Source organism: Durio zibethinus, chromosome 27 (assembly GCF_047325235.1).
Source record: "Durio zibethinus cultivar Kanyao isolate XHJ-2024 chromosome 27, ASM4732523v1, whole genome shotgun sequence".
Taxonomy (NCBI): Eukaryota; Viridiplantae; Streptophyta; class Magnoliopsida; order Malvales; family Malvaceae; genus Durio; species Durio zibethinus.
In genome coordinates, this window is record NC_143188.1 from 16904543 (window position 1) to 16922883 (window position 18341).

Genomic DNA, 18341 nt, shown 5'->3' on the forward strand with positions numbered 1-18341 from the left:
CTTTTAACAAGGATCAAATACTATAATAAAGAAATTTGACCGATTATTGAACAGGATTCTGATTATTTTATCCCCCTTAATAGTTGTAAGACTTAATAGATGGTGATATTTTGGCTTATGGTGATTTGTCTGGCATATGTCCTAGCTAAAATTGAAGCTATTCCAACGACGAAAAGAAAGAGGAGACCAACTCTTTTGTACTAAGCTTAAAATCCAACAAAGTAAAACAAGTACAGTATCCTTGGACGTCTTTCTGACTCAATGAATGGAATATGGGATGCATCGTCCAAAATTCACAACAATCGCTTCAAAATCCAATAAATTTTTCGGTTAAGCGGTGATAATTTCTTGAGTTTTGTTCGATACATCTCATTTTCCTGTCGATAAAAAAATTATCTTTTCATAGTCTCCGTTTGGGGATTAAAACAGGAATCACATGTCAATTGTTATTTTGAAAACAATGTAACTCCCCTTGCTACCATATTATATATACAATCCTCCAAATCAAACATGGGAGAACGTAGGAACATCTGAATTCATTGTCGAGAGAAGAAAATGCATGTCGTGCTGAAGCTTTTAATCCTTCTCGCAAGTTCTTTCTGCCTTTACCTCCTCATAGCTCTACTCAAGGTCCTGTACGAGTACTGGTGGATACCTCTCCGTATACAGCATATACTGCGTTCACAGGGAGTTAAAGGACCTCCATACAAATTCATCCATGGAAACAATAAGGAAGTTGCCAAGTTCAGAAAGGAAGCTTTGAGCAAACCTATGGCCTTGACACATGATATATTTCCCAGAGTTATGCCTCATGTTTACTCGTGCATCAACAAATATGGTGAGACACGATTAGGGCCGTAAACGAACAGAACGTTTCGTGAATATATTCTTGTTTACATCCCTAGATAAGATGCATGTTTTTCACTATAAATTCTAACTTCTAGTTCCAAGCAAAAATTGACCCTTTGTTTGTTTGATTAGGGAAGAATTATCTTTCTTGGGACGGTGTTCGAGCTCAACTGGTGATTACAGAACCAGAACTAATCAAAGAGGTTTTGAAAAATAGTGAAAATGCTTTTCCCAAAACGAAGCTTACAATTTACACCAGCAGGCTATTGGGGGACGGTTTGCTGTCAACTGAAGGTGAAAAATGGGCAAAACAGCGGAAGTTGGCCGATTATGTTTTTCATGGAGAGAGCTTAAAGGTAAAACCTCAAACTAAAACCATAGGACTATAAATTATTAGCAGCTGTGATATATGAATTAGTTGTAATAAAAAATAGAAGGATTATATATCTAGAGACACCATTGAAAAAAAGGATTTTACAAACAAAATTTTTCATCGTAAAAACCCTAATTTTATCGATATTTATTTTACTGACAAAATTTATCGAAAGAAAAATCCGTTGATATTACACTAGCCGTTAATTTTATATTGTTACTTACACATTAGATTTTGGCATGCAGAACATGACTCCAGCTGTAATTGCTAGTGTTGAAACAATGCTAGAGAAGTGGAAAGGCCAGGAAGGCAAAGAGATCGAAGTGTTCCAAGAATTTAGATACTTGACTTCAGAAGTGATATCAAGAACAGCTTTTGGCAGCAGCTATTTGGAAGGGGAGGAGATTTTTGACATGTTGGGGAAGTTGGCAATAATTGCGGCCCGTAATATGTTTAAGGCTAGGATTCCCGTCATAAGGTATGTTCTTCTAAGCATATGACTAATTTCAAGTTTTGCCTTGATGGATTTAGTTTAGCTAAATGCTTAATCTTGGAGCTTCGTCAGGATTTTTGTATTGTATTAACTAGCTAAATAAGCCTACTTGAACCGACCCGACCCATCCGAATAGGAAATATACTGGACAAACCCCAACAATCCCTTGTCACTTAATCAATATATATATATATATATATATATATATATATATATATATATTGCTGACATTGGTTTGCTTTTGCAGCAAGTTCTGGAAATCGGCTGATGATACAGAGTCAGAGAAGCTTGTGAAAGAAATACAAGAGTCTGTGATGGAGCTTGTTAAGAAAAGAGAAGACAAATTAGTTAGCGGAGAAGCTGACAACTTCGGCAATGATTTTCTGGGATTACTTGTAAATGCCTATCATGATTTGGACGAGAAAAACAGGCTTTCAATGGATGATTTGGTAGATGAGTGCAAAACATTCTACTTTGCTGGACAGGAAACTACTAATTGCTTGCTTGCCTGGACGGTTCTGATTTTAGCAGTCCACAGAGATTGGCAAGAGAAAGCAAGAAGAGAGGTGATTGAGATATTTGGTAACCAAAATCCACATTCTGAAGGCATTGCCAAACTAAAAACTGTAAGCAAACTCTCTTAACCATTTCGATAATTCTATCAAACATTTAGTAAATTAAACTTTGAGATGAACCAAAGGTTTAGTTCAGTTGGTTCATATAACCACCCTTAAGAGATGAAATTCAGCAGGTTTGGGATTTGAATCCTAGATATTTGAATCCAAGCACTTGCAACCCCTTTCTCTATCCTTAGGCTACGGCCCCTTTTGTACCAAAATATCTAACTTAATATATTCTTATCCTGCAAACAGGTCGCCATGGTCATAAATGAAACACTAAGATTATATGCTCCTGTAATTAGCCTGACAAGAAAAGTTGGAAGAGAAGTTCAATTGGGAAAGCTAGTCCTGCCTGCTAATTTAGAGTTTATGATCCCAAAAATGGCACTTCATCATGACCCTGAATTATGGGGAGATGATGCTCACCTTTTTAAACCAGAGAGATTCGCAGGAGGGATTGCCAAAGCTACCAGATATAGTGCGGCTGCATTTATTCCATTTGGATTGGGACCTCGATCTTGTGTTGGTATGAGCTTTGCTACCATAGAAACAAAGACTGCTCTATCCATGATTCTACAACGATACACAATTACCCTCTCCCCTGCATATGTCCACTCACCATTTTCTTTTCTCACACTTCGGCCTCAACATGGAATCCAAGTAATACTCCAGCCACTGCAGAATGATGCTTAAAGTTTGGAGTTGTTAATCTCTAAGAAGGTATAACATGCAATCAGTAAAAAAAAAAGTATTGGTTTCTAGCAATGTAAACCACTTTACTGTCTTTACCAGTTATGTCATACTTGTGTAGGTGATTCCATCTGTTGGCAACAAAGAAACAAGATTATGTTCTTCTGGTTGTTTTAATCAAAGATTAATTAGAGTAATAGTACTGTCCTTTTCTTTTTGGTTGTTGAATCCATCAGCTAATGCCAAGAGAAACCAAGAATCATAGTTATATCAGTCCCTGCTGAAAAGAAATAGTGCATTGTAACTAGCTGCATGTTCCTGCAAGTGGACAATCAATGAAATAGTGCATTGCACTTTGCCATTTGCCCATATTTCTTTCTAAGTTACAGAATTAGCAGCCTTAAATTACACCCACTGCTTGAAGAATTTTACAGATGACATTTTATCAGCATATATCATACATCCACAAACTAGTAGAAATTACTCTTCATTATGAACACTATGAAGGAGCTATAAATCATACTTCATTATCCAAAATCAGGGAAATGTTCAAAGACAACAATGATAGAGAAATATGAAATGAATCTTCCAAGTTTCTTTATTGTTCTCCAGCTTATTCAATATCTTTGCTTTTATTTGTATACTAACTAAATAGTACCAAAAAGGAAAAAAATGATTAATGCTTGTTTTACAAATTCCATCCTTTAACTTTAATTTTCTCTTGCAAAATTTTTTAACAAATTCCCCCACAAGACTGCAGTAGGGTGCAATTCAGTAAAAGAAATTAAAAAAAAAAGACGCTACAACCAACAGATTTAAGTTAAAATTTAGTGAACAAGAAACTTTATGATATAAAATTTATGTTAAGTGGTAGTTACATGAAGTGTGATCAATAGAAGATCATTACAGTCTGAATCCTATAAAGCTACCGAGTAGTCAAAATTGGATTCTACAACAATAAGCAGAAACTAATATTTTTCTCTTCCATCTCTAGTGTATTATTCAACTAATATTTCTCATAACATGTAAAAAGTTTTGCAGATAACTTGCTAGTGCAACTGCAGGAAAGTCACTGTCAAACCTTCAAAAGATATCAACTGGTCCCAAATGAAGCCAACTCATTTATCAACATTAAAAAGTACCATTTGCTCTTTTAAATGCTTCTGAACATTCCTAAAGGAGCAGCCCGCCGATGTCTTTTCTTTGACATAACCTGGAATCATACATCAATCAAGTTGTCCAGGATCAAGTTATTTTTTATGTCTACGAGCTTAAAACATCCAAATAAAAGAAAACTTATGAAGTTACATAAATGGTGTGTGAAAAAAAAAAGGATTAGAAGAAAGGTTCGCAATTCTCTTTTTCTCCAAATGCCATACTAACTTAGCAAGGAAAAAAATGTTGCTTATTATAGAACAGAGCTCAATCTATAAAGAAGACAAGAGAAACTAATCTTGAAAATGTGAAGTAAAATGATAGTCTAAAAGGAGAGTGGTATAGACATGGGAAAAGGATTTTATATCTTATAGAGATCAAAATTTAAATCAAAATAAGAATATGGTTCAAAGTGACATCTACAAATTGGTTTAAAGATCATCCACAACCAGCTAAGCTCTCAATTAAGGCATTGCGGGCCAGCAAAGGAGAAATGACTCCTAGAAATAATTAATAATAATAGAGAGCACTTATGTCAGAGACCCCATTCTGGTTCAAGATTTTAGGTTTATTTAAAAATATAAAACTTTAATATTCTAAAAATGTCCACTGCTAGAAGTAGTAATCAATGTAAACAAAAGAAAGTACAATATAGATTCAATCATGCAGAGAGTAATATGGCACCTTAGAGGATGGAGGCGGCAAAGATGCCTGTCGCAAAGCCTTCCCAGGTTCTGTTAATTGTCTTATCTCTCGAAGTTGACTTGCAATATTTTCCAATATTTGCAACTGAACTTGTTCCTTTTCCCTGTGCCCTGCAGGAAAGTTGAGTTTCTCTCTTCCCTGCTGTACAATCTTTAGCCTTTCTCTAAGCCACCCAACTTCATTGTCAATTTTCAACCTTTCATAATCAAAAGCAGACATGGAATTTCTACGCGAAATGGGAGGTAAAGACTTGACTCGTGAAGGACCAATTGGTGGTAATCCAACCGATCTGTCTAAACTGTTTCTTTTCCTGTCAGGAACAATTGCTAACCCACCAATGGTTAGATTATCCAATGTTCTAGGCAAGTTTGAGGTAACACTGATTGACTTCTTCTCACTTTTGTTTTCACTCCCTTCATTATTCGTATTAGATTCATTATTAATGACATGAACATCAAGAACATGACAATCAATAACAGAATCTAAGCCATGAAAATCTTCTCCATGCTTCTCCATTTTTTCATTATTATATGGGAAAATTATCTTAGCCTCAGTTGTCTTTGGTGTCAAATGTTGGCATAGAGTGGTTTCACCGCTTTGCTCGTCTTCTTCTACCTCAGGGTTAATGGCTTTCTCATGCAAATCAGATCCCCAAGGAGTAGTTGACTGATTGGACAGCACATGTCTTTCTTGATGATTGAGATTCTTGTTCTTGGATGCCATTCCCTTCTCCTTAAATTCTTGATTAATCTCATCGTCACTTCTAAATAGATGTGCATAATTTTTTTCAAAACTAGAATTTAAAGAGCCAGCATCTTCATTGAGTTCTGGAACTGGTAATTCCTTCCCAAAAGCAAGAGTATGGTTTGGTGACTCCATAGATGTGATCTCATACTTTGAAAAATCACTGTTAATTTTTGCCTTGTCCTCTCCAACGGGTTCACTGATCTGCTGCAACATTAGCAGTGGCTCCTTAATTGAAGTCCTTTGTTCCTGTGTGGCTGCTATAACATACATATCAGTATCCAATTGCTCTTCTCCAAAAACCATTTGCTTGTAAGCTTCAACTTCCTCCTCCAAGAAATGCTTTTCCCTTTCTCTCCTTAATAAGATCTCTTTGAGAATGTTCATTTCTTCAGCATCATATGCAGATTTTTCCTCTATCATTCTCTGGTATTGCCTAGCTTCCATCTCAATGGCTGCCTTCTCCTCTTGTAGACGCAGTATCATTGCCATAGCCTCATCTGCAGCAGTAGCAGCAGCACTTCTCTCTTTCTCAAGCTCAAGGTACAAAGCAGTTCGAGCAGCATGCTCTTCATCTAGAGCTTGTTCTAAAATTCTAATTGCATTTTTATCACTGCCATTAAAATCCTGATTGGGTGTCAAGCATTCAAACTCAGCCAATGTTAATTCCTTCTCTATGGGTTTATTCTCAGCAAAAGGGTCATCATCCATTTCAAAACGCAGAGAACCTCCCTTAGACAATCCAATCTCTTTTAAAGTTTCCCTGCCATCTAAAATTACAAAACCGGCACATTGGATGTGGCATTAAAATGTCAAGTGAAAATACAAGTTAAAAGCAAAAGCATTTATCATGTGCATTCCCCTTTACGCTAATGTATTGTGGGAATTTACAAAATTTTTCTTGAAAAAAATACCATCATATTAGATTTTAGAATGGGACGCCATCACATCAAAAACAATATACAAACTTAGAGGTAGCAAGACTAAAACCTTCTTCTCCATCACATCAGAACGAAACACTTTTGTTTAAATCATCACTACTCCCTTAGATTTTATTTAAAAAGTTTCAAAAATCTAATAATCTTAACTATCTTATGCTAATCATCAATACGGACACTGAAATATAAGTAAAACCACTGATGCACTTAATTTTACAAGCTTTGCTAATAAAACAGTTTCAGCAAAATAGATATCAAAATACTAAATGAGTGCTTTTCACAATGGTCTCCACCTATTTAGTAAGGTAATTTATTATCCTCAACATGCAATCCTGTACCAATTGTTGGCATATTCATTTCATCCAAACGATCCTTAATATGAAATTCCAACATAAATCAAAATCTAATAAACAGATAAAAGTAAACTAAAAGATAACAAAAGATCATCACCTTCGGAATTAACTGAAGTGTTGCTCCCTTCAGGCATATCATTCCCAAGTTTACCAACAATAGCAGAAGAATTAAAACCTGTTGGGGTAGTGATCGTCACCAAAGAATCATACGAGAAAGACAAAACCTTTCCACGATGACCACTACCGGCTCTCTTACGCCGCCTAAGACCAACTCTAGTCCTCTGACTCCCGAACCCCTTCCACTTACGTAATACCCCAAAGCTTCCCTCTTTTTCTCCAACAAAACTCTTCTTTGCTTTCGATGAACCAGAAGATGTTTCTGCTTCCCCTTCCATCTCAACATTCTTTTTCCACTTGGCCAAATTTGATTTGCTATAATGGCGTTCTTGTTCTTCTTCTTCAGCATCATCATCATAATGGTTGCTCCAAATCGAATCAAATGGGAGCTTTTTTTTGACAGAAGATTGAACAGAGGATATTTTAAGAGATGGGTCATTAACTAACATGGCTTGGAAACAAATGTTGTTATCTGGGTATCCAAACAATCCATTACAAGGACAAGGCAAGGAGAATCCAAATAAACCCAGGATTTTTGAAGCCAAATAAGCAAGAGTTGATCCACAAAGCAATAAATAAGCTATTGATAGATCAAGAAAAGCACCCACTAGGCCAGCGAATGTCCATGAATTTATCACATTGCATGCCATTGGAAAAAGTACAGATTCCAATTGAAAAGCTCAAAGATTTTGTTTTAAAAAGAGAGAGTTTCAATCTGGGCAAGTCACCCAGTGTAGGTTTTGATTGACTCAATGATTTGGAGACTGAAAAACTCACCGGTGTTTGGTCCTTGAGCCGGTGTAGGTTCGAGGAAGAATCGAAGAGAAAGAAAACTTTTTTTTTTTAGGTAAAGTTTCTATTTTTGTTTCAATTTGATTTGATGTTTTTGATTTTGACCGCTTCAGATTTTAAAGCTTCGGTTACGTTTTCCAAGATGGATTCGACGGCGTCGTTTTCTTTCCTATATGGATCCCTCGCGTAATAATTCAATGGATTCGGTCCGGCTTGCGTCAGAATTATTTCAAATCCAATTATTTTGCGTCAAAATAAAATTTGGTTTGATTTATATTTAGATTATTTTAAATTTGAATATTTTAAAGAATTATTTGAATTTTATATTATTAAATTTAAATTATTTTATATTTAAATTATTAAATTTTAAAATCAAAATAATTTAATATTAAATTATTTTGAATATAAATCATTTTAAATTAATTCATTTACAATTTAGATGAATTTATACAAATTTGCGAACAATTGCAAGTAAAGCCGTTTTGTACAAAGGTGTCTATTATTAAAATATTAAAACAATTAATATTTAATATTTTTAAATATATTTTAAAACTAAAATTAAATAAAATAATTTTATAAAAAATAGTTCCGACACAATAGATTTTATTCAAAGTTCGATTCTAAATCAAACCAAATCTATAGGTCTAGTTAGCCATCTAAACCATAAAACATCTAGTTTTATAATAAAATTTAATAGGTAACGCTAAAATATTTATCTCTTTATTTACAATTCATTTACATTTGTAATTTTTTTTATTTAATAACTTTCAAATTTGATAGGTAATGCTAATATATTTATATTTGTATTTTTCAAATCTATTCGTGTCACATTCATTTTATGTCAAACATGTGTAAAATATAAAATTTTTTAATAAATTTATATATAATTTTTATTAAAATTTTAAATTATTTCACTTTTATTTTTTTATAATGTATCATCGTATTTATAATTATCAAATTTTTTCTTTTTCCCATGCCATCATAAGAAAAAGAAAAAAAAAAAACTCATCAAACCATGGTAGAAGTAATTCCTTCAAGTGCACAACAATAGAACTTAATGTCACATAGATAATAACACTAAGGTACATCAATCATTGTAAAACAACAATATTTTAACCACATTCATACAAAGCCAATCCTATATTATATCTAACAAAAATTAAATTACTTGAACACCGAGGCAAGTATTATATAGAACATAAAATGGCATAGCAGATGTTTAGCAAGCAAATTCCTTGTAGCTGCGTTGTGGCACTTTTTTGAAGATAGCCTTTAAAAGATCAAAGTAGAGTGGTAGTTGTGCAAGAGCAAAGAAGGAAATAGGCAAGCATGTTGCTGTGTATATTGGTAATGCTGCAAATTTTAATTTATCTCCGAGTTCGAAGAAATGCCCTGCACAAAAGGAGAACAGCATTGCAGCTATAGATGTGAATAAAGATGTCAAACCCAGAATAAGTTTTCTAGGCAGTTTCATAGCAAAATCTTTCTCTTCGAATCGAGATGTGAGAATCGCCAGGAAAAAGACTAAGGCTGTAATGGAGAAGCAAAGAGCAACAAGAGATGTGATTACGAAGACAACAAATGCAGGCTCATCTCTTAAAACTGGTTTACCAGTATCTTGACTGGTACCTCCTGGAATGCTTGCTGCAGTGGCAAATGCTACCGTTGCAATCAGTGCTGCAACGACGGAGCATGATTCCGAGGTTTTGGTGAGCCATTCACTGCCATCTTTTACAAGGGCTTTGTGTGTTTCTGTGAAGATCTGTTTTGGGGTTTGACCTTTATTGTTGTGATGAACAAGAAGATGTTTTTCCATGGATTTCTTGACAAACTGCATAGAATAACTGAATTCAAGGAAACGGCAACATAAAACAAATGAAGAGATTGTGTAAATCAATTAATGAGCCCAAAAATCATACCTTGTACCATTTGCGTTCCCATTGCATCTGCAATGCATGTCCTGGAATAAGCCAGGGTCGATAATGTCCATACGTTGCAGCAAGATGCAATGCATTGTTTCCTTGGTTGTCCAAATGGCGAAAAACACTTTCATGGAAAGTTTCTCTTTCTATTAGGAATTGGAAAATATGAGCTTGTCTATGCTCTACTGCTAAGAGCAAGACATTTTTGTTTTGGGCATCCACGTCCTGGATTGCAACAGGAAATTTTTCCAAAATTTTGTCTACCATTTCGGTTATCCCTTTACTTGCTGCTATTAGTATAGGACTAGGAGTATCCGCTCTGGTTGATTCACTAGCTCCTTTCTTTTCGAATTTCATCTGCACAGCATGCTTTGAAGTCTTCGAATCAACACTGCCTGTAATATGGTATTCTCCAAGAAATTTCTCCACCATTCCATCATTCCTTTCCTTTTTTGAGGAATCTATATGAGAAATCACAACTTTAGCTAGTTTATAGATATTGTATGACATGCATGGAAGTCAATTTCTTAAAAATCTATCACAACCTAAACATATTCATTAATAGAAAATTTTCATCACTCCTGAAGATCGGAGGCTATGCCTAAAGATATCTTATATGACATTGCCCTTGGTTGTTTAAGGTTTCAACCGAGGAAGTTTTGCCATTGCATGATTTTGTACCCTCATGAGATGAGCTCGTCATCAGGCTTGGAATAAAGGGAAAGTGTTCAGTCATTTCGCTTTTGCCAGTGCCAGTCTTTCCTCCAGAATACTTATACATAGAAGCATTCTCAATCAAGTTATCCATCACCTGAGATGCCCATGTGTGCCTCTGCTTCTTTGTCGTTATCTTTCTTATCCTTTGAAAGCCTGCGCTACCATAACACTTAAATTCATCAACACTTTAAACTCATACAAATATAAACCTAAGATGAACTCATATGTTAATTCTTTAATTCTGCTTGTGGAATTTAAAATTTTTACTGTAAAAACGAATTCATATACTAACCAAGTCCCAAAACGACCATCAGGAATTTCATCAAAAACTTGAAAAACTGTATAAGTGTGGCATAATTGGCTGGAAGATAGTGTTGTTTATGCTCTTCGCTGTCTTCCTTTACCTTTGGCACAGTACCTTCAAAAAAATATAAACAAGAAAAATGGATTGTAGCAGATAAAAGGAGCATTACTCAATATAGATGGTATCCCAAAAGGTAAGTCGGTGGGTACAAATTAAATTATTTGTAGTTATATAATTATCTAATTCGTTTTTTTTTTTTTTTGGGTTGCAAAGAATGGTTAGTACTCTTACAATGGAAGAGGGGGATGACGCGGTCGAACTCACGTCTACATGACTTTCAACTCATCTCTTAACTACTAATTCGTATTTATAGTTATGTAATTGTTAGATTCGAAATTAAAATCTTTATCTCGTTTTAACCTCACCCAAAGAATTGCTAAATTTTGAGATGGATATTTTATCTAAAATCACAATAGGTTGGCATTCAATGTGAAATTAATTGATAATAAATAAAAATGTTTTTATTATATTTATATGCCCAGATTGCTCTCGATTTAGCTAATTCATCAGTTCAATATTTCCATTTTACGGGCCAATCATTATTATATAAAAGCATTGACTTTTTCAAGGTTCTTATAAGGACAATTATGAATTATTCTGGTAATTAAAGAGTAATCAATTATTGATTTAAAAAATATTTTTAAAATTAATTATATTCAGTTACAATTAGAGGTGTTTATGGATAGAGTTAGGTTGAGTTTATATTTGATATTAATAATTTATATAATTGTTTAGGTCTGGTCAGACTCAAAATTTTTAAGGTCTTAAAAATTTTTTAAATTTGGTTTAAATTAAAAAAAAATTCTAAACCTACTCATTAAATTTAATTTATATAATAAAAATAAAAAAATGATTAAATTAAGTTTAATGAGACTATATTTAATTCACATATATATAAATTAAAAATAAAAATTATATAAATATAAAAATTAAGTTTAATAAAATATATATTTTTTATTTTTATTTTTTTATATATAAATGATTTAATTTTTATATAATTCACATATATGTATATATAAATAAAAAATTTATACGTATGTGAATTAGGATCAGATTGACTAAGATCGAGTTTTAAATTTTTGGTTCAAGGTTCAACTCAAAACTTAAATTTGTCTAAAAATTGTGCCTAAACTCATTTAATGAATTTTAATTTTTTATTCAAACCCTATCAAAACTTAAGTGAATCTTTGAATTTCATGGATAGCTCGATTCTTGAACATGTCTAGCTATAATCTCTAACAACTCTCTCGTTATTATTTTTTATATATTTTTTACACCACCCATATAAATAGGAGATCTATGTACGCTTTTATATAAATTAAAGTATTAACAATATAACCTTTTGGATCTTTCTGTATAGATGCAGGCCACTATGATTGAATTACGTATTTACTTGTATTCTTATTGCTTTTTCTCTGATTTTATTCGTACAAACATTCTTATTTAAAAACCTCATACCTATTACATATTATGAATTCACACGTAAGCATAAAAATCCTATTGCTTAAGAAATAATGAACAAAATCAGCTCATGCTCAAGTAACATATTAAATTTTAGAATGGATATCCAATCTATAACCAATTTGCACCATAGCAAAAAACTATAAATAATTAATTTTCTAAAATTAAAAAAATTATTATTCTAATATTTAATGAAAATTGCTTTTTTTAAAAAAAATAAATTATTTAATCTTATTAAAAAATTTAAATAAATATTTGATATGTTAAATCAAGTAAATACGTACCACTCCCTGTATCTGATGAAACTTTCACAGCACCATTTGTACTACTTGATTCTGGCTTTGTTTGAGATGATGAAGATTCACCTACAATTTCCCATACTTATTAATAATTAAAATCAATGATTTCCCAATTGATAATGAAACTCAATTAATTAATTACCTTGAGTTATTTTGCCTTTCCCTTGGGGATTTTCTTCGTCCCTTACGCTCTTGCTCTTCATCTTGTTATTAATGCAAGAAAATATCTCTACAAAATCTGGATTTTTTTTTCCTATTGGTTATTTATAATTATTATTTTTAAAATTTAAAACTTAAAAGAGCAAAATTGGTTTTCTTTATTGTTTACTTTTCCTATTTACTTAGTTTATTTTCTCAAATTGTTTAATAAATAACATTTACCTTCGAAAAAAGTAGCTCTGATCTTAGTGATCAAAATGTCAAGAAAAAAAATTATAATTTAATAAAAATATAAATCCATTTATGTTTGTTATATGAGAGAATAACCTACTTGGCATGCCGAAACAAGCCACACCAGAAAACATTCGGTAGAAGCTCACGCAGGCTTCGTAGTTTGGGGGGAACCAAGGACCATGACCACCACTATCATTTTCTTCAAACATTTTCAGGTAATCTGCACTGTCATATTTTTTGTCCTTCATCTCATCCACTATTATACCTACAAATACAATCGTTATCATCATCAATTTTATGTTAAATTAAAATTATTAAATTACTTTTAAATTAAATCAAAGTCGATGCAAATTATACATACATATTTTGGATTGAGATCGAATATCAAAAATAATAATTTAATAATGAGTCAAGACGAGTTTGAGTGAAACCATTAGAGAGCCAGGTCATAATCAAGGCAAGCAAAATCTATCCCGTTGCCATCCTTAATTAGACATTCGGCAAAAAAAAATAATTTTAAAAAAATTTTATTTCTAATTTTGTTATATCTAGATTTTTTATTTAAATGTGATTTTTATTTATCTAAATATATTAATTTAGGTATGTGTTAGTATATGTTACATTCAATTCCAACGCTTGTAATTTTTTTTTAAATCTCTCTATGTTGTGGTTTTTCTGTAAAAAAATATTGACAACATATTACTTATAATTATTTTTACTATAATTTTACAATTATATAATTACAACAAAAAATTAAGTAAATTTTCATTATATTTAGAATTATTTTCATATAATATTTTCGTTGATCATTGATAATTCAATCAACGATTGTGCATGATCTATAATTATAAATGATATATTCTTTTTATAATAATTAAATTCTTTTATAATTTTAATAAAAACATATTTTTGAGCGAATGACTAAATAGAAGTAATAAATTTTTATTATAATTTTTAGAGAAAAAATAATTAATATGCATATAATTTCGTTGGGGTCTTGTTTTAAATACTGCAAGCTTTCCATTCCAACCCCTTGTTACAAAATTTAATCACAAAAATTTTTATTTAATGTGTTAAAAGGCGGTGGTTCAAACTACTATAACTAGAATTCCTCGAAATGGAATCAAAGTCCTCCTTCCTCCAATTAAAAAAAAAGGTTAATATTATAAATGAATTTTAAATTATAATACAATATTTAATATGATAATTAAATTTTAAAAATCTTTAATTTGATACTTAAAATATGAATTTATGAATTAATGTGATATTTACGTATAGTGTAATTAGTTCCAAATAATAATAAGTAGCATACAAATAATCCTTCAAGTGTCACATTAATTAATATATTCATAATTCATATATCATATTAAAAATTTTTAAAATTTAATTATCAAATTCAAGAATCATTCTTAATTAATATTGTCTCAAAAAATTTGTAATTTAATTAGGTAGGAAAAAAAATGCTTACAGCGGTAGAGGATCCGATCAAACAACCCAAGACGACTGCCACTTTTAAATGCATTAGTCTTGGTGGCCAGAACATGGAGAGGAGATGAACCATTTTCATTGACAAAATTCACGAGCTCTGGGTATTTGCATATGATTTGAAATGCCAAATCTGTCAAAGAAAAATATCGATTTTCTTATAAGAACTAAGTTCTCATCCAAAAACACAACAAAATGTTGGTAAAATATTGCAATTGAATCCAAAAAGAGTACACTCCAGCTGGATTTATCATAAGTTTTTTTGAAGATATGTATTTATAATATATATATATATATATATAATTATCACATGAATTTAATAATTGTCGTCGAAAAGGAAGTATGAAAAAAATTTTGAAAGTATCAAAGAAAATATTTTTTATATTTTAATTTTTGAAATGTCTATAGATACTCTAATTCTAAAGGTAGATCCGTCTCTAACACCTAAGCATTTGGCTCAATTAGTTAGTGCATGATTCTTGCTTGAAGAACATGATTTGAATCTGGCCTTTCTTAAATAAGAAAAAATCCAAAAGGGATGAGTAATCAATGGAACTTACCAAAGTGTTCTCCAGTAATGGCAGCATGAAGAATGGTATCGCCACTTTCAGCCCTGCTGCATAGATCCCCGGGGTTTCCTTCGTAGCAAAAATAGAGGCAGAGGAAAGCATCTTTATGGCCAAATTTAGCTGCCAAGTACAATGGGGTTTCATTCTTTACGTTTTTTTCAGCAATGAGATTAGGATCTTTTGAAGCTATGCAATGGCACATCCGTGCATTGCCCAGTGCTGCTGCTATGTGAAGTGGCGTATTTCCTCTCTTGTTCTTTGTTTTCAAAACATCTGAAGCATTGTTTTCCAAGGTATCCACCATTTTTTTTACGATGACAAACTTCCCACCGGAGACTGCTAAATGCAAAGCAGTGTCTTCGACTTCTGTGATCTTGGCCTTACGACTCTCAGGCTTCTCCTTATAGGCATCCAACACTTCATCCCACTGGTTTTTCATGGCATACTTGAACAGTCTTTCGGATAGCTCCATGACCATGGGTGAAGCAGCTTGCTTTGCCTCTTTGTTTTGAGATGCTGAATGTTGCATCTCTGAAACTTCCTCTATTGTCTCGTTCTTTTGCGTTTGTTCCATCATCGAAACTTTCTTTATTGTTATTATTTTGATCAATGCTGAATTATGATGGTGGATGTGTTTCGTTATTATTTCTAAGTGTCTAACTTCTTTAAGAAAAAAACCATCCGATCCATTTCTTCCACTATTACCATATCTATTTATTTCATTTTTAATAGGGATAATATCATAAATAATCCCTAAATTATAATAAAATATTAAATACGATATGTAAACTTTATAAATTTTTATTATGGTATTTGAATTATAAATTTATTAATCTATGTATTATTCAATTTTAATGTAATTAGTTTTAAACAATGTACGTGACGGACAAAAAGCCCGTCAAATATTCTATTAATTAATAGATTTATAATATAAATATCACATTAAAAATTTTTAAAATTTAAGTATTATATTAAAGATTTTACTATCATTTAGATCTATTCATGAGTTTAATTAAAACTATAGATTCAAAATATCATTAATGCTAACTATAGATTCAAAATATACTTTTTTTAATTAAAATTTAATTCAATTGATTCATATAATTTTTAAAAAATAATATTTAATAAGTCTGAAATTTAAATTCTAACACTTACATTCTTTTTTTTATTCTTCGACTACAACATTTTTTAAAAAGGAAAGCCTTATTGAGAGAAAAATGAGTTGATTTTGAGAAATTTTTTCAAGACATGGAATTAAGACAGTACATGAAGAAAGATAGAGATGGAAATGAAGTAAAAGGGTGCATGTTGCTGCTTGAAGTAGAACACAAGCCAGCCATATATTCCAACAAAAGAAAGTAAATTATAATTTACTTTTTGACTACCTCTTTGCCACTTTAACTTTGCAACTGTCATTAGTAATATTTTAAACTAAATTCACTTAAAAATTAATCGATGCTAAAGAAGCTTGTCCAAATCCTAAACAACCGAAGCAACCTTAGATACTCAACTTTAAAATTTAAAAGAAATTTTTTTATAGTTTGGTCTCGACTTTGAATTTTTTTAATATAAAAAACCGAAATATTTGATGCAATGATAAAGATGGGTTAGCTTTGATGAACCAATTAGCCAATTAGTAACGAGGAAGACAATCTTTTCTTGTAGATAACCTCCAACAGAAGTAATTCCTTTATTTGTTTAATCTTATCTGAACCACTCTAACTCAGTAGAACCATATTGTTCTTTTTTTTTTTTTTTTTTGCATTGTGATAGAAATTGTTTTTCGAAAAAACTTAAAATTTAATTTAATTTATTCATATAATCATTTTTTAAAGTGACATTATATGAAGTTTAAATCACAGTAATTGTAACCTTTTTTTTTTATTTCCAAACTACGATTTTTTTTGTATAACTTTTTTTCTCAGAACTTGGTAATACATGGGAGAAAATTGTTGTTTGTTGTGGATCTAACACCTAGGATAAAAAATGCTGTTTCTTTCATAGAATTTGGTCTTACATTAGATGAAATGGGAGAATTCGGGTACGTCATGACTATTAATTATATCATTTTACTTTGTTAAAATTACCATGATTTTTAATAAGTGACATGTTTTGTCTTTGACTTAAAAAAAAAAAAAACAATCTCATGCTAATTCATTGGAATAAAAAACTAAAAAAGGTAAATAAACATAGAAAAAAGCAAAAACTAAAATCCAATTTTATGAAATTTTTTAAAAAAATGAAACTGATCTCATATATAATTGTAGATTCAACATGGAATTCAATAAAAAAAATAAAAAGAAATATAAATAGAATGATAAAATCTCCATCCACACTCTTATACCACCAAATATATATATATATATATATAGAGAGAGAGAGAGAGAGAGAGAGAGAGAGAGAGAGAGAGAGAGAGAGAGAGAGAGAGAGAGATCAAATAAGGGAGACAAAAATTGATGGACAAATCAATAAAAAACCGTAAATCAAATATTAAAATTGTAAAAATTTATAAATAATTGGTAATCCAAATCAAAAAATGAAAAACAAAATCTAATAGTAGCTCATCATGTTGCTTAAGTTTGTACTTGGACTTCTAATTACGAAAACTTTTCATGCCTGTAAAAAAATGGAACAAAAATATTACTTTTATTCATGCCTCAAACCAGAGAAGATTTGTTGGATTCAAGCTTTTCTTGCAGTCCCAAATCCGACCATGTCCGAGGTGTCAAACCATGTTTGATCATTTCATGTCTCATACCCATATACACGCAAAAATCAAAGAGATTTCGGGTCAGTCACCTTCTTTATTAAACAAGTCACTTACCCTCTTTTGCCAATAGCTAAAATCAAAGTTCAAATTACCTTTTTCTTTGAACTCTCTCAAATGTACCAAAAATAAATAAATAAATAAATAATTCATTCATATCTACATAGAACAAGACAATTCATTTGTAAAATAGCAGCAATAATGAAACTAATAACAGTAAAATTCATGTATACCAAGGTCGAAAGGATTCAAAATGGTTATACAATATAAACTCGAAGCTTAATCTAATTGATTCATGTAATTATCTTTAAAAAGTGACATTCAACATGTATGAAATTTAAATTTCAGCACTTGTAATCCTTTTATTATCCTAAGCCAGCATCCTTTGCACCAAAAATATGATATGGTATGTAGGAAATATGAACAGGGAAATGTTGGGGAACAGAATTTAAACAAATATAACTACTAGCATCAAAAAGAGAGGACGCATCTCCTTGATCTCTAGCCAAATGCAATAAAGTTTTCTTACAATATG

General features: G+C 31.4%; 3 protein-coding genes across 3 annotated transcripts; 1 reads left to right on the forward strand and 2 right to left on the reverse strand.

The window, feature by feature from the left end:
* The first annotated feature begins 187 nt into the window (after positions 1–187).
* Positions 188–3110, forward strand: LOC111279890 (cytochrome P450 CYP749A22-like). The gene is made up of 5 exons (XM_022866952.2): positions 188–838; positions 982–1205; positions 1468–1700; positions 1963–2341; positions 2588–3110. The coding sequence occupies exons 1-5, from the start codon at positions 556–558 to the stop codon at positions 3026–3028; spliced, it is 1560 nt and encodes a 519-aa protein (XP_022722687.2). The 5' UTR covers positions 188–555; the 3' UTR covers positions 3029–3110.
* A 741-nt stretch (positions 3111–3851) lies between these two features.
* Positions 3852–7919, reverse strand: LOC111279603 (zein-binding protein (Protein of unknown function, DUF593)). The gene is made up of 3 exons (XM_022866561.2): positions 7018–7919; positions 4865–6399; positions 3852–4238 (listed from the first exon to the last, which is right to left on the reverse strand). The coding sequence occupies exons 1-3, from the start codon at positions 7685–7687 to the stop codon at positions 4179–4181; spliced, it is 2265 nt and encodes a 754-aa protein (XP_022722296.2). The 5' UTR covers positions 7688–7919; the 3' UTR covers positions 3852–4178.
* A 932-nt stretch (positions 7920–8851) lies between these two features.
* LOC111279548 (uncharacterized) lies at positions 8852–15718 on the reverse strand. The gene is made up of 7 exons (XM_089756387.1): positions 15031–15718; positions 14454–14603; positions 12578–12658; positions 10761–10886; positions 10373–10621; positions 9749–10212; positions 8852–9660 (listed from the first exon to the last, which is right to left on the reverse strand). The coding sequence occupies exons 1-7, from the start codon at positions 15614–15616 to the stop codon at positions 9049–9051; spliced, it is 2268 nt and encodes a 755-aa protein (XP_089612513.1). The 5' UTR covers positions 15617–15718; the 3' UTR covers positions 8852–9048.
* Positions 15719–18341: the final 2623 nt, after the last annotated feature.